The sequence below is a fragment of the Vulpes lagopus genome, chromosome 22, assembly GCF_018345385.1.
Source record: "Vulpes lagopus strain Blue_001 chromosome 22, ASM1834538v1, whole genome shotgun sequence".
Taxonomy (NCBI): Eukaryota; Metazoa; Chordata; class Mammalia; order Carnivora; family Canidae; genus Vulpes; species Vulpes lagopus.
In genome coordinates, this window is record NC_054845.1 from 17709865 (window position 1) to 17727568 (window position 17704).

At 36.3% G+C, this 17704-nt stretch overlaps 1 protein-coding gene across 4 annotated transcripts in view; it reads left to right on the plus strand.

Moving 5' to 3' along the window:
• Window positions 1-17704, plus strand: part of UNC80 (unc-80 homolog, NALCN channel complex subunit) — a 222738-nt gene that overhangs the window by 20560 nt on the left and 184474 nt on the right. For all 4 annotated transcript variants that reach the window (XM_041737717.1, XM_041737715.1, XM_041737716.1 and 1 more), the window contains exon 7: window positions 1412-1551. In XM_041737717.1, coding sequence (XP_041593651.1) covers window positions 1412-1551 — 140 coding nt within the window. The remainder of the gene's footprint in view (window positions 1-1411; window positions 1552-17704) is intronic.

Genomic DNA, 17704 nt, shown 5'->3' on the forward strand with positions numbered 1-17704 from the left:
CTGGGTCTTTGCTCAGACTGTTACCTCTGAGTGGAAGGCTACCTTTCCTCCTCCTTGCCTCCTTGTCTAAATTTTATCCTTCTTTTAAGGGTCAATTAAGATCTTAATGCCCCCACAAACTCCTGTCTAATTACTCTAAATCTACACTGCCTAATATGGTAGCCGCTAGGTCCATGTGGCTGCTGAACACTTGAAATAAGGCTAGTTTGAATTAGGATGTGTTATAAGTATCAAATGTACACCAAATTTTGACAACTTAGTATGAAAAAAAAGAATGTAAATATCTGAATGATAATTTTTATATTGATTATAGGTTGAAATGATATTTGGGGTTAAACAATATAACATTGAAATTAATGTCACCAATTTCTTTTTTACTATTTTTAAAATTAGTTATGTGCTTCATGTTTGTGGCTTGTATTATATTTCTGTTGGGCATGCTACTCTAACCCATATTCATTTGTGTTAAAATGTAAGTTCTTGACTTCAAGGTTCAAATTCATCGAATACATTTTTATCCTCTGAAATTACCCAGCATGAGGCTCACAAAGCATGCTCATGCTAAGGGATTCTCTGATTTAGTTCAGAGGACTAAGTTTATTAAATTTCTAGCTGTGTTTGTTTCTCTATGCATCACGGTTGGACAATGCACTCTTATTTTACATACAAAAATGGAAATTATGAGGACTAAAATACTGTGATAAATTTTTGAGGGTCCTTATACAAAAGTGAAGAACTTCATCTGTAAGTACCTATGGAAAGACAATATCCTGACAATTGAAATGAAAGACAAATTACCTGAGGAGTGTTATATTTATCAGCTAAATGTCATTAAAACAAGCTACTCTGTAAGAGAATGCTGCATTTGTGCTTAACAAATCAGAATAAAAGTCATTGTATCCAATTGGAAAGATGGATCATATCCTTTTTAAACGAGTGGCAGAAAAACCTGAACCTTGTGCTTCGATTCTACCGTTCTGGCTTCAGTTTGATCAGCTTTTACTAACCGGGGCTTATGTCCAGCCTCAGGCCTTACTCAGCTCACCTCAGTATTGGCATCTCTTTGACGAGCTGGTGGTTTGTAACTCTTGTCCTACAGATCCTGATTACGTGGAGGTGAAAAGAAAAAAATCAAGGGCAAAATAAAATAAAATTTATGAAAGGACTTAGCTGAATGTTTCAAATGACATACATTGCTCTCTAGAAGTATGTTTCCATTCGCTTAGATGAAACCAAAACCCTTTGTTCTATGACATTGTTGTTAGCTATGCGACAAAGAAAAATTATCAATTTTATAAAACAATGTTTGTAATATGATAGCTAATTCTAGAGGATATGATATACCTGAGGAAAAAAAAAGAAGAAACAAAGAAAAAAAGAAAAACTAATCTGTTATCTCTGCCTCCAAAAGGGACTCCAGGTGGTCTGCGAAACTTTCCCGTCAGATCCCATGTCACCCAAGGCCACCATTTCAGGCTGCCACCGAGGAAATTCCTTTGATGGAAGTCTATCCTCCCAAACTTCCCAGGAAAGAGGCCCATCACATTCCAGGTATGTGATTGCAGTGTTAGGGACAAAAGTGTTTTTCCCTGATCACCAAAAGTTAAAGATGCATTTTTAGCTACTTGTATAGTCTCTGTTCCTTAGAATGTGTCAGTGCATGATATGTGTATATACATATCCTTGGTCGTGGTATAATTAGGTTAATAATTCCAGAAATGTACTATGAGTGGCTCTTATTTAAACAAACTTGGGTGGAAGACAGAAGACCTGATAATGAGATGTCTGAATTAGATGATATTTCAAATATTTAAATACAGAACTTAAAATTATGCTATTGAATATCATGCTGCAGGGATATGAAAAGATCCATTAATTTATTATAGAAGAATACTTTATGCCAGCAGATCCTTGTTTAAAATGGGTGCTTTTAAAATACCCACCGAGAATCGAAAAGGCTATTCTTTGTAAACATTACAGCACTGCCCTTGTTAGCTTGTGTACCTGGTAAATTTGCTCACAAATGCCTTTCCTTGGGACAGACATCATTCCACTTTTTCCCGGTCCCCACTGAAGTGATGAAAGCCTGAATTCATGAGGTTTGCTTTTTGAACCCAATTAGAAACTCCACTTAGGGGGCAGAAGTCCTCGAGACCACTTGGGTATCCCTGCTTTCAAATGAGGTTACTATCTAGTGGGTAGTATTTTAAAATGAGGCATTTCTTAAAAATAGTTTTATTGAGGTATTATTGACATACCATAAAATTCACCTATTTAAAGTGGACAACTTAATGGTTTTTAGCAAATCTGTAGAATCATGCAACTATCATCAGTCTGATTTCAGAACATTTCTGTCATGCAAAAATGTCCCTTGTGCCCACTTCAATCTCTCCCATTCCCACACCCTGGTCCAGATGATCACTTAATATATTTTCTGTCTATATAGTTGAATTTATAGAATTTTCAAATAAATAGATGCATACTCTATATGGTCTTTTATATCTGGCCTCTCTCACTTAATGCTGTACAGTTCCGCCCACACTAGAGCATGTGCAAGTAGTTCCTTCCTTTTTATTGCTAAAGAGTATTCTGTTGTATGTCACATTTGAGGTATCCATTTGTCAGTAGATGAATATTTGAGTTGTTTTGACTTTTTGTCTATTATGAATAATGCTGCTGTGAACATTCATGTACAGGTTTTTGGGCAGGCATTTGTTTTCAGTTCTTGTATTCTAAGTAGATATGTAAGAGTAAAATTGCTGGGTTGTATGGTAAATTTATGTTTAATTTTTTAAGAAACTGCCAAACTATTTTCCAAAATGGCTGGACCATTTTACATTCCCATCAGAAATGCACTAAGGCTCATTGTCTCTATCTCCTTGGCAGCAACTCTTCCTTTTTCACTAGAGCTATCCTCATGGGTGTGAAGGGAGATCTGATTGTGGTTTTAGTTCATATTTTCCCTAATGACTAATGATAGTAAGTACGCATTTTCAGATGCTTATTAGCTATTTGAATATCTTCTGTGGTGAAATGTCTACTCAAACCTTCTGCTCTAGTGTTAACTGGGTTGTTTGTCTCCTTATGACTGAGTTGTAGATTTTTGTTTTTGTTTTTTTTTTATTCTGGATACAAGTCATCTACAGGTATTTTTTTTCTCAGTATTATCTTGCCTTTTCATTTGGTAATTTTTAAATGATATACCTTCTTCTGGCACCAGAACCAGGCTACGTGGTTATAGCATTTTTTTAAAGATTTCTTTGAATTGTTGAAAGCATGAAGTTATATGAATATAATTGCTTTTTAAGCCAAATACTACTATGTTGTGCTTTGAAAAAATAATATGCAAAGAGTTTATCTTTGTGTCTTTATTTTGAACTTTAAAAGTAAGTGGCCCAGTTAAATGATCTTTTGCTGGTTGAGACTATGAATACGGATAGCAATGTTAGTTGTATACGCAGAGATTGTTCATATTTATCCATAGGGCTTACTGTTGTAGGTCATTGGTGATAATGAATACTTAAAATCATGTCATTTTTAATGTGGAGGGAGCCCCTTGAAGATCACCAACTCAGTCCGAGCACTACAACATTTTCAACACTTAAACCCTTTCAACAATGAGGAATTTAGTAATCTTGGATGAAATTCATTTCATCTTTAGACAGCTTTATTTAGTGTCATGGTCTTATATTTGACCAAATTTAGCTTTTCTGAATTTTCTATGATTCTTATATTACTTATCTACTGCTATATAACAAATTACAACAATTTACTGATATTTATTATCTCACTCTTTCTATATGTCAAAATTATAAGCACAATTTAGCTGGGTTCTCTGCTTTAGGGTCTGACCAGACTAGATCCAGATGTCAGGATGGGCTGCAATCTCATCATGGGCTTGCCTGGGGAAAGCTTCACATATAAGCACCCTCAAGTTGTTGGCAGAAGACTGAGATTCATGTTTTCCTCTTGACTATTGTCTAGGGGCTGCTCGAAATTTCTAGATGCTTCCCACAATTCACTGTCATGTGGCCCTCTCCATAGTAACCTTACAACAGGGTGGAGAAATTCTAATTCCAGTCTACTACTACAGAGACTTTATAATATAACATGATTGCAAGAGACATGGAATCATCTTTATATTTATTGGTTATAAGAAAGGCACAGGTCCTACCTACACTCAGGAGAAGAGGATTATAGGGGATTTAACTACCATCAGTTGGGAACAGAGGAGTGGCTCCTCTGTTTACCACCATCCTTTTGAAGATGTACAGGCTTTTCCCATATTAACTTGCCACCTAATCAAAAGTAGCTGTTATGAAGGGCGCCCTACCCTCTACACACCAAGGCTTCCATTTTATTGGATGACAACTGTAACTCTTTAACAAAGTTATCAAGGGCATAATTAAATCAGATTTGGGGGAAAAAGTAGTTACTTTAGATACAAACTAAATGGTAGGAACTACCTTTCATTGAATATCTTTTATAAGCTGAAAACAAAACTAATGTCCTTATATTTATTATGTTATCTAAATATTTATGCATTTATTTTTGTCTTTAAATTTTTTTATTGAAGTATAATCAACATACAGTGTTGTATTAGTTTTAGATGTAAGATGATTCAAGAATTCTGTACATTTCTCAGGGCTCAAAATAGATGTATTCTTCTTTTTTGTCCTAAGATAGATGTACTCTTAATCTCCTTCACCTATTTCAGTCCATCCCTTCCACCTACCTTCCTTCCCTCTGGCAACTACCACTTATCTCTGTTTAAGAGTCTGTTTTTTTTTGTCTTTTTGTCTTTGTTCATTTGTTTTTTTTTTTTTTAATTCCAAATATGAGTGGAATCCTATATAGTATTTGTCTTTCTCTGACTATCTTATTTCACCTAGCATTATACCCTCTGGGTCCACACCTGTTGTTGCAAATGGCAAGATTTCATTATTTATGGCTGAGTAATATTCTATTATATATAAACACCACATATTCTTTATCCATTTATCCATCTATGGATGGATGCTTGGGTCACTTCATGCCTTGGCCATTGCAAATAATGCTGCAATAAACATAGGGGTGCATATATCTTTTTGAATTAGTATTTTAATTTTCTTTGGGTGAATACCCAATATGGAACTACTGGATCGTGGTAATTGCATTTTTATTTTTTTTTTAAGATTTTATTTATTCATAAGAGACACAGAGAGAGAAACAGGCTTTTTTCAGGGAGCCTGATGTGGGACTTGAACCCTGCACCTGGGATCACATCCTGTGCCGAAGACAGATGCTCAACTGCTGAGCCACCCAGGTATCCCCTATTTTTAATTTTTTGAGGAGCCTTCTTACTGTTTTCTTTTTTTTTTTTTTCTTCTTACTGTTTTCCACCATGGTGTACCAGTCAGCATTCCCACCAACAGAGCATGTGGGTTCTTTTCTCCCCCACATCCTTGCCAACACTTGTTATTTCTTATCTTTTTTATTTTAGCCATTCAGACAACTATAAAGTGATATCTCATTATCTCATTATGGTTTTAATTTGCATTTCCCTGATGGTGAGTGATATTGAATATCTTTTCAAGTATTTGTTAGCCATCTGTATGTCCAAATTTTCTATATAGATCCTTTACTCATTTTTAGTTGGATTAGGGCTTCTTTGGTCTTGAGTGCTATAAGTTCTTTATATGTTTTAGATGTTAACCCCTTATTGAATGTAACATTTGCAAACACCTTCTCCCATTCAGTAGGTTGGCTTTTTGTTGTTGATGGTTTTCTCTGTACAAAAGCCTTTTATTTTGGCGCAGTCCCATTTTGCTTTTGTTTTTCTTGCCTTGGGAGACATATCCAGAAGTGTTGCCAGTGTCAAAGAAATTACTGCCTGTGTTTATGGTTTCAAGTCTCACATTTAGGTTCTTAAGCCACTTTGAGGTTATTTTTGTGTATGGCATAAGAAAGTGGTCCAGTTTCATTCTTTTGCATGTAGCTGGCCAGTTTTCCCAGCACTGTTAAAGAGACTGTCTTTTTTCCATTGTATATTTTTGCCTCTTTTATCATAGTCTAACTGACCATGTAAGCATAGGTTTATTTCTGAGCTATTTTGTTCCATTGATCTGTCTATTTTTGTGCAAGTACCATACTGTTTTGATTACTGTAGCTTTGAAAAATATCTTGAAATCTGGGGATTGTGATACCTCCAGGTTTGTTCTTTTTCATGATTGCTTTGGCTATTTAGGGTATTTTGTGATTCCATACAAATTTTAGGACTATTTGTTTGAGTTCTGTGAAAAATGGTGGTGTTATTTTGATAGAGACTGCATTAAATTTGTAAATTGGTTTGGGTAGTATGGATATTTTAACAATATTGCTTCTTCTGATCCATATTTTTAAGTGTATGTTGGGTTATAGCCTAAGTGTATGTTAGGGTTGTAGCCATGTCAGTTTTTGTCCTTAAAGAGCTCGTTTTCTAAATAGTCAGATAAGAGAGTAATTAAGTAAAATTATTTGTAGACTATTTAAAACTATGAAACAAAAGCAAAGTTAAAGGATGGGAGGGAGTTCTTTCTCCTTGCTACGTGAATGGTAAGAAGGAGACAGCCTTGGAAGATCTGGGAAGAACCATGTGGGCAGAGGGAGCAAGTCTAAAGGCTCAGAAATGGGAATAAACTCAGCATGTTGGAGGAACAGCAAGAAGGTCAGTGTGACCAGGGAGTGGTGCTCGGCAAGGGTTTGTGATATTGGGAAACAGGTCAGAGAGGTTGTGAGGGGTCTAATCACACAGGAGCCAGAAGAAAATGTTAAGAAGTTTGGATTCTCTTTAGGTGTGATGAAAAACAACTGGAGTTGTTGGAACAATGGAGTGACATTAACCAAATTGCACGTTTTAAAGGTCATTCAAGGTGGTTTATGGAAAATAGACTTGGAGGCAAAAGTAGACAGAGACTAGTTAGGAGACTGTTGCAATGGCCCAGGTGGGAGAGCATATGGCTTGGTCAGAGTGGTGGTAGTACAGGTAGAAAGGCTAAAATGAGGCTGGGATTGGGATTCATTTATAGGATAGAACTGACATGACCGGATTTGCAGAGTGAGAAAAAGAAAGGAATCAAGTATAACGCTGAGATTTTGGCTTGAGCAACTGCATGAATGGTGATTAAATTTATAAGATAAGGAAGGCTGAGAAAAAGCATATATAAAAATACTCGACTCTACTTACGTCCATGTATCCTTTTGCCATCATTCAAGCCACTCTTCTCCCTGTGCTTGGAGTACTGCAATAGCCTATTAATCTCGTCTCCTCCAATCTTGCCACCATCCAACACAGAATATACAGAGTAAAAATAAAGGACAAATCACAACACTCTTGCTCTTGAACTCTTTTAATGCTATCCAATGCTATCAAGATAAAATTCAAAATCCTTAATGTACCCCTCAAGGCTCCACATCATTTGGCTGCTGTCCAGTTCTCTAGTCTAACATTATACTGCTACCCACACCTCGGTGACTAAACTTCAACCCTTTTTTAGACTTTCAAACTTCCCCTTAGTTCTGAGATTTGGAGTATGCTATTCCATCTGTCTGCATCGTTCTTCTATCTATCTTCGTTTAACCAATTCCTGTTCCTTATGACTCAACGTAAGTATCATTTCTTTACTCCCTGGAGAGGCTCTGGCAGATGTTTAACACTTCCACAGATCTCCACGTTTTCTCTTATAGCATGAGTAGCAAACATGATATAAATAGTGTGTGACTGTTTGTCTAATAGTTATATCCTCCACTAGACTGTAAAATCCACACACGGGAGAAGATACCAAGTTTCTACTATTCCCTGCTCTCTCTAAGCGTGGCACATGACCTTCACTGAAGGGTACTGAATAAGTGAATGAGTTTAATTTTTATAACAGCCATGCAAAGACCTTATTCCTCTTTTAAGGATGAGGAACTGAAGCAAATGGAGATTAAATTGTTCCCCCAGGGACACATACGGGAAGTGGAAGAGCTAGATTGGAGCCCTGTCTAGGTGACCACATGGTCCACAGTCTTTTCTACTCCCTTAGGAAGAGGTCAGTCTAAACCTTTCCTGATGTTTCCTTTGGCTTCCTCTCCCTGGCCCTCCTCTGATTTGTTTTTGTCCTTAAAGAGCTCGTTTTCTAAATAGTCAGATAAGAGAGTAATTAAGTAAAATTATTTGTAGACTATTTAAGACTATGAAACAAAAGCAAAGTTAAAGGATGGGAGGGAGTTCTTTCTCTTTTTTCTACTAAGTGAGGAATTTTTCAATATAAGATCAGAGATGTGATTTTTTTTTTCAGAGATGTGATTTTTATATGCTTATGCATCTTTAATAGACTTACCAAGAAATCAAGTTGGAGTCATACTGGTGTATCAGTTATCCTTTGCTGTGTAGCAAATTACTCTGAAATTGAGTGACTGAAAACAACAAATCTGTTATCTCACAGTTTGAGGGTTATATATCCAGAACCAGCTCAATTGCAGTCTTTCTTGGCTTAGGGTCTCTTATGAGGTTATAGGTAAGATGTTGGCTGGGACTGCAGTCATCAGAAGGCATGACTGAACTGGAGGATCTTCTTCCAAGATTACTTGTGCAGCTTGTGACTAGATGCCTCAGATTCTGAGGCCTCTCTGTAGGGCTACTCGCTATATAGCAGATGACTTGACACAAAATAAATGGTGTGTATGTGTGTGTGAGAGAGAGAGAGAAAGACAGAGACAGAGAGGGGTCTTTTATAATAATTTCAGATGTAACATACCACTATTTCTGCCATATTCTAGAATATGTTTTAGAAAGAAACTATACAAAGACATGAGTACAACAAGGTGAGGATCATTGGAGAGATCTTAGAATCTGGCTACAATTGTTTGCCCTCTGACTCCCAATGATTCCCATTTCTTTCACATGCAAAATACACTTACCCTCACCAAGGTTGCCCAGAATCTCATCCAATTACAGGATCAAATCAAAGTCCAGATCTCATCATCAAAGTCAGATTTAGGTACAAATGAGGTACCTCATGTGTGCAATTTAAGTACAATTCCGTAATTATAGTTCCTCTCAATCTGTGCCCCTGTGAACTAAAGAGATCAGTTATCTGCACCCAAAGCACCCACATACAATGGTGAGATAGGCACACAATAACTGTTGTGGGCATGCCTATTCAAAGGGAGAACATAGGAGGCACTGGTCCATAGCAGTTTAGAAATCAAGCTGAACAAAGGTTAGAAGCTTCTGGATTAGGTCTCGGTCCTATTTCTGCCTATGGCTCTTAATTCCCACCCTCTAGGCTATTGATCCCATGCTCTAAATCAACTTTCCTTTTTTTAAGAAAGGTAGATGTGTTTGTAGTTGAATAGTTTTCTTAGCTTGCTTATTACCAGTAAAATTTGAAAAGTATGACAGCCTCTTTTAATTTTATACTGCTTTGGCAGTATTTTTGTTACATTTCTTTTAAAACTTTGGGAGTTTACTGTGAATCTTATTGGGGTCCACTAGAAGAGACAAGTCTCTTTGAGATAATCCTTTCTGCAACTTGTAGAGATTGAAGAACAACACCCTTAAGTTTCTTAAAAGTCTCCACCCGCCCCCTTTTCTATGTGAATCACAATTTCAAAACTTTTAGAGGACCTTTTTGTCTGGTGGAATAATATTCTAAGGCAAGACCTTAGATCTTCTGACATTCTAAAAAGATTTTATAGTTTCGCCCTTGACTTTATCTTTAGACCATGTTTTTCCAGAAATACCCTAGATTGATGTTTGCTCAGGAAGCCATTTCTTAATTTTAACATTATTTTCTATCTGGAGAGGTGGAGAGTTTTAAATTTTTTTTAATTTTTTATTTATTTATGATAGTCACAGAGAGAGAGAGAGAGAGGCAGAGACACAGGCAGAGGGAGAAGCAGGCTCCATGCACCGGGAGCCCGATGTGGGACTCGATCCCGGGTCTCCAGGATCGCGCCCTGGGCCAAAGGCAGGCGCCAAACCGCTGCGCCACCCAGGGATCCCGGATAGTTTTTAAAATCATCAAGTTGCAGCTCATTAGCCTTTAGCAGTTCTTCAATTAGGTTATATATCTTACCTTTCAATCTCCTGTAAGCACCAGGAAGATATCAGAAGATACGTTCAACACTTACCAGTAGCCTCCTTAAAGTTTAGGATTTCTATTAGTAATTTGTGCAAGGGCACAGAGTCTGTTGTGGGGCTTGATCTCAGAACCCTGAGATCATGACCTGAGCTGAAACCAAGAGTTGGACACTTTACTGACTACACTACCCAGGCGCCCCTATGCTTTCAATTTTTAGCACACTCTTCAAAGTCTTTACAGCCTCTACCTACTACCTGATTCCAAAACCATTCTCCAAATTTAGGACGTTATCTTGGTGTGAAAATCTGTATTAGGTATCAATTGCTATAAAACAAGTTACCCAAATTTCTTAACAGCTTAAAACAGAAGATATTTATTATCTCACATAGTTTCTGCAGTTCATGAATCCAGAAACAGCTCACCTAAGTGGTTGTGGCTCAGGGTTTGTCAAGATGTTGGCCAGGGCTGCAGTCATCCGGAGATTTGACTGAGTGTGAGACTCTGCTTTCAAGATCACTCAGATGACTGTTGACTAGAAGCTTCAGTTCTTCACCACCTGAGTCTCTCCATAGGGCTGCTCATGACCTGACAGCTGGCTTCCCCAGAGGAAAGTATCCCACAAAGAGAGGGGGCACCCAAGATCAATGCTTTGGTGTCTTTAAACCTATCTCTAAAGTTGACAAGCCATCACTTCTGCTATATGCTATGGGTCATACTAATGCTGGTATAGAAAGGGACCACATGACGGTGTGAATACCAAGAAACAGGGATCATTGGAGCTATTTTTGAGGCTGGACACAACAAACAGTAATGATGATGCTGTCACCATCATTTGGTATATAATTATTATGACTATATCTGTACATTTTTCTTCAATCAATTATTAAATATTCTCGTATTCCTCCTTAACTAATTCTGTTCTACACTAAATCCAAAAAGTTTAAGTGTAGTAATTTCTACCTCAACTACTATATTTTGGCCTGACCTTTAGTTATTAAAAACAATATCAGGGTGAAATCTTGAGGTCATAAAATATCCTGAAGCTTATATTTCTTACATCATTTTTCTTAGAGTATGCACTGGAAATTTGCAAGTATAAATGGCATGTAATATTTCTTTGACAAACTGCAAGGCTCAGGGTTTCTTGTTTGTGGATGGATATTGTTTTTTCCATTCTCTGAGATTACCACACTCAAACATCTATATACATATGCATTTCTTGACACATACATACACACAGTCACCCACGGCACACCCACATATGTGAATTAGACATGAATCAGTGGCACTTTAGAAGAATGAATTAGATCTTCTCTCTGCCTAGCTGCAGTGGCTGGTTACCATGGAAATGATGCACAAGGTAGACCTTTCGGAAAATGCTAATGTTAATGTGTCTTTGTTGGAAGAGTTCATGTATTAATCAGAAATGAAGAGAACTTTAATAACGAAGCCATGCAGATATCTTAGAAACAAAAGCTGTCTGCTGATATCAAACAAATACAATTTATCATCTCTTTTGCCCTGACCTTGACGGAACAGAACATCTCTGTTCCCTGAAGTCTGCAATCAGTGAGCAGGTAGCTAGGTTTTAAAATTAATGTGAGATTTCATCTTCAATTACCATATGCACAGACTTAATTTCTGCTTTGTTAAATACTGTGTAGGGTCAAAACTGATTTCCACAGTTCTCTGCCTCCACAGATTATTATTTCCAGAGTGTTTTTCTGCCTTGGATGCTCTCTACCAGCATCCCCCAACCCTAATTAATAATAACTTGGTTTCCTGAAGCCATAGCTGGATGGAAAATATATTAAAGAAATTCTGAGCTTTTTTGACAGTCAAAAAATTTGTCGTAATGCATTATTTATTTTATGCAGATAAAATAAGTATATGCTAATTATAGAAAAATGTTAAAGGTATAAAATATTTTTTTAAAGTAAAAATCATCAATTAGCTCATCAGGAAGATTAAACATCATTAATTTTTTGTATGTATACTTCTTTTAATTTTTTACATATGCCATTTAGAATATGAGTTGTATTCATACTTTCATAAAATTTTCATTTTTTCTACAAAATGACTTACAGAATAGTAGAATATTAGTTAATAAGAGCATTTCTATCACATCACACAATAGTAACCCCCACACCATCTTTTTCCAGTTATGTAAATTTTTCTCCCACATGTTAATTAGATTGTTAATTAAAATGACTTTTACTGGTTTAGTGACAAGTTGATTCTCTGATAGTGCTGTCCTAAATGAAATTAAACATTTATTGATGATTTTTATTGACTACTCACTCCAGGATAGCTCACTTTAAGAAAAATAAACTCATCCTTGAATAACACCTAAAATGAAGGTAATTTGGGTTATAAATATTTGCTACAGAGTGCTCCGCAACTTGTTGTTTCAAATGGAGTCTCTTTCAATAGCAAGCACTTTAAATGTGAATTTACTTAACAAATTTTTATTAACTTCAAAACTCATTTTTAGTCTCTGATCAGAGCCTTAAGTTGGTAGAGTCTTGCTTTGTGCAGTCCATTTTTGGAGTAGAGAGTAGTCAGTAGTTAATGACCAGGGGACACAACTGTGCAGTTAGTAATTACTTCCATCAAACACATTTTGTATGTAGAGAATGACATAAATTTAGTCCTTTGATAGCCTTAGGGACAAAACCATCAATATATCTTTCAGTTAGTGTTTCCATATAGGAATTGTTTTGGATGTTGGCCTAAAAGTACAAAAGTCATGCATTACATGTTTCTCTAGGGCAATTGCCTTCCAATCTTATTAAGAGTGTTTAAGAATTACCTGGAGATACTGTCTAAGATAGATTCCTGGGCTCTATCCCCAGCAATTCTGGTTTAGTGAATCTGGTGTAAGACCCGGGGATGTGCGTTTTTAACAAACTCTTTTCTCCCTCTCCACTTGGGATTCTCAAAGAAGTTGTCCACTGGCATCTCATTATGTGGAACGCTGCTCTCGGGACTTGAAATAATTTATGGAACTCCCTAATCTAATTTACAAACTGGAAACATCTGGGGACACTGAGGTATGGGGCAGGAAGTAAAGGGTAAAGATAGCTAGTCCAATGGGGGAAAAATAATTCTGTTGAACTACTAATAACTCCCTTAATCACAGCAGCCCAGCCAAGAAAACAATAGTTTTCACAGGCTCTTATAGTAAGTCCAAGGATTGCCACAAATACTTGAGGGCCTAAAATTACCAGCTGGTTGCCAGCCAACCTCATACTTTATCTTTTTTTTTTTTTTTTTTTAATAAATCCAGGACTATAGCGTTAGGGAGAAAATCCTGTTATTCTAGGTATAACAACAGGCTGAAAGAAGTGGGTTAGCCCGTGCTTTTTTTTTTAAGAAAGAGAAATGGAGGTGAGAGGGGGCAGGAAGAGTAGTGAAAGCCTCTTCAGAAAATGGTAGAAATGAGAATCAAGATTATTTCTTTCCCTCAAACTGAGCTTAAGGATGTACTCAGACAATTTCCTCCTGTCATCTCAGGAAGAGACAAGTGGCACACTGGTCAATCTGAGACCGGATGAAAACAGTAGTTACTAGCAAAGGTTTGGGCAGGGTCTAGGGAAGCCATAAGTCAGTGTCGGTACCCCAGTGGCTCTACTCCAGGAGGAGGACCAGCTCTGGGCCCGGAAGGGGCAACGGGAGGGAGCAGTTGTGGAGGAGTCTATGGAGCAAGTAACTAACAAGACCTGTGACCACTGATGGCCTAGGTCAGCCTAAGGTCACAGTGCCAGCCCTAGGCAACCTCTGGAAGGAAGGAGTCTAGGGGAAGAAGACACAGTATCCTGCCACCAGACTCCTGGGAGAGCTTCTGTTTGCCACATTCAGTCAGGGACCAGAGGCAGGGGAGCTGTTGGTAGAGTCTCTGCAGATCAAACTTCCAGGGCAGGGAGGTAAATAAGGATAGAGGGGTTATGGGTCTGGAAGTGGGGGCTGACGCCAAATGAAAGTAAAAGATTTCCCGCCTGGGATGGGCACTGAATCTTCAATCTAGCCCACATGCTTCTTGTGAAAACTTGGCAACTAATAAAATTCTTGAGACTCAGCCTTTCTATTAAAATGATTACATAATGAAAGTTAGACAATAGAATACTTTGAAAAGACCAGCAGAGCACATCATCTTGGGGGTAATGAGACTAATTTGTGCAAAAAACATAGATACCTAATCATTCATATATACATATTTAACATATATAAGTATTACAATTATACATCATATATTTATGTCACATATAAATGTATGATGTTATATACATGTGTATATGATATATAATATAGAATGTTATATATAGTTCATATAGAGATGTACTTTATATAGATCTACTTTATGTATATATGAATAGCAGATTTTTAGTCCATACTGATAAAATCCAAGATCTTAGCTAATGTCCTCTACAGAAATACAGAAAAGTACACAACACCTAAGTGTTCAGTTTTATGTCTTTTCACAAGTGAGTACAATAATCATGCTAACATAGAACACAATAACCACCCTAGCCTGTTGCATCATATAACACATAAGTAATATTTGCCAAATACATGCCAACATTTATTTATTTGCTCCTTCTCCTTTGACTTTTTTTTTAAAGGATTTTATTTATTTATTCATGAGAGACACACACATAGAGAGAGAGAGAGAGGCAGAGACACAGGCAGAGGGAGAAGCAGGCTCCATGCAGGGAGCCCGACGTGGGACTCGATCCCATGTCTCCAGGATCAGGCCTTGGGCTGAAGTCAGCGCTAAACCGCTGAGCCACCTGGGTTGCCCCTGACTGACTTTTTAATAAAAAATTGTTTTCTAGCTTTTTATTAAAACAAAATTGATGCTATAAACACCCTTGTACACGTCCCCTTGTGTACATGGGCAAGAGTTTCTCTAAGATAGAGTTTCCCTCAGAAATGGAATTTCTGGATCATAAGATAAGGACAATTTAAAGTCTACTAGATAACACCTACTTGTACTCTGTGTTTACGAGCAGTGATGAGTATTCCTGGGTAGTCACACCCTCAGCAATATTTCCCATCTTCAGGCTTCTATATTCTCACAAATCTGATGGATTGTGATTGTGGCTTAAGTTCACATTTCCCTGACTATTAAAGGAGTGGAGTACCTCTCTCTTTCATCTGTCTTTAGGTTTTCCTTTGGTGAAATTTCCTTCCATACCTTAATACATTTGAGCTGTTTGTTTTTTCCTTCCTGATTTATCAGCATTTTTTATTAGCGAGAATAGTAATTCTTGGTAGGCTAAATACATAGCAGCTATCTTTTATACTTTGTAAATTTTCACTTTATTTTTTAAAAGATTTTATTTATTCGTTTGAGAAAGAAAGAGAACACAGCAGGAGGAGGGGAAGAGGGAGAAGCAGACTCCTCACTGAGCAGGGAGCTGGATGCGGATACTGATGTAGGGCTCCCTCCCAGGACCCTGGGGTCATGGTCTGAGCTGAAGGCAGATGCTCAGCTGAGTGAGTCAGCCAGGTGCCCCTCACTTCATTTTTTAATAGAAATTTTAAACGTTAATAGAGTCAAATTTACCAATACTTATTAAAAGTAGTTTGGATTATTATCTTCTTTAGAAATCCTTTTGTACCCTAGGTCATAAATATTTTTTTTCTGTTTCTTCTGTTTTGCTTTCCAGTGTCTTCAGTCAATCTCAGGTTGGCTTTTTAAAAATATGACAGTATGAAATAGAAGTGTTTTTTTCCCACATAAATCACTATTTTTCCCTCACCATTTCTTAAATATTTATTTTCCTGCAGATTTGTAACTTAATTTCTATTGACTATCAGATTTGCACATATGTGAGGGTTTGATTTTGGGCTCTTCAGTGGCACATCACTCTGCCTGATTCTGTACCAAAATCTTATTATTACAGCTCTTTTTTTTTTAGCACTTTTCTCATTTTTATTACTGACTTTAATAAACTAATGATAAATTTTATAAGACATCTATTAAGAAAATCATGTGAGTATGTTCTCTTATAATCTTTTTAGGTCGTGAATTACTATACTATATTTTCTAATAATAAATCATGCTTAAATTCCTAGGAAAAACTCAATTTGTACATTGCTGAATATAGTTTAATATTTTATATATTTTTTACATCAATATTCATAAATGAGAATAGCTTTTGATTTTACTTTCCTCTGCTGTACTTGTCTTGTTTCAGTAGTGGGGTTATCCTGGCCTCATGAAAAGAATGTTTCCTTCTTTTTTCTGTCTTTGGAAAAATTTGTATGAAACTGGAGATCCCAGTTTCCCTGATGATTAATGGAATTTGGCTATAAACCTTCTGGGCTTGATGAATTTTTTAAATTTTATTTCCCACAATTCAGTTTTGAAAGATTGTGGGTCTAAAGTTTCGTTGGAGAAATGTGTTTATCTAGGTATTTACATTTTTAATCACAATGTTCATAATGTCTCCCCTTTTTCTAAAATCATCACTGTATCTGGATATGTCTGCATTCTCAGTGATAGTATTGTGATCCCACCTTTTACTGTATTTCTTGATGAATTTTTATTAGTTTTATTAAAGAAACAACATTTGGTTTTGTTAATCCTATCTACCTTTGTTTTATATTTTGCCCAACAAGCTCCTATCTTATATTCCGTTTTTTTTTCTGCTATTCATGGTTTTACTTACTCTTTTTAACCTGTTTAAACTTTTTTTTAATGTAGATGCTTCTCTCATTATTTTTTGTATCCTTTATCTCGTTAGAAGCATCTTTTTAAGCTCTACATATCCCACTAATTCCAGATGAGCTGTATCTCACAAGTTTTTATATATGGGATCATTGTCATCCTGTGTAATATATTAAACATTCTCATAATTTTTATTAAATCATGAGTTATGAAAGTATGTTTCTAAATTACTAACCCATTAGTTTCCTTCCTTCCTCCCTCCTCTCTTCCCTCCCTGTCTCTTTCCTTTCCTTTCCTTTCTTCCCTCCCTCTCTCTTTCCTTTCCTTTCCTTTCTTTCCTTCTTTTCTTTTCTTTCTTTTCTTTCTTTTCTTTTCTTTTCTTTTCTTTTCTTTTCTTTTCTTTTCTTTTCTTTTCTTTTCTTTTCTCTTTCTTTTTGCTATTGATTTCTATTGGGATTCCACTGTGGTTAGACGATGAGGCTTACATGAAATGTCGAATCTTCAGTTTCTTTTGAAACTTGACTTGGTTCCAAGTGCAGGAAAAAAAATTAAGTTTATATTCAAATCTCTTATATTCTTACTAATCGTGATATGCTTGATCTATTATTTGTTGGAAAATGTGTGTTAAAAATAACAAATACTGTTATTATTTGTCTATTTTCCCCTTATAAGTCTCTTGAAGCACTTGGAAATTTTGTTATCAGTTATATACTTGATAAGTTAGTACAGCTTCCTGGCTAATTTTTTTTTTTTTTACTTAACTTTGTGGTGACCATCTTTATATCTAATAATATTTTAACATCAAAGTCGACTTTCATCATTGCTGCACCAACTTTGTTTCAGTTAGATTTGCATTTTGTACCATTCTCTCCCTTCCCAATTTTATCATTTTCTTTTGTAATTAACATGTGGCTAAACTTTGTTTTTTTAAATCTAATGT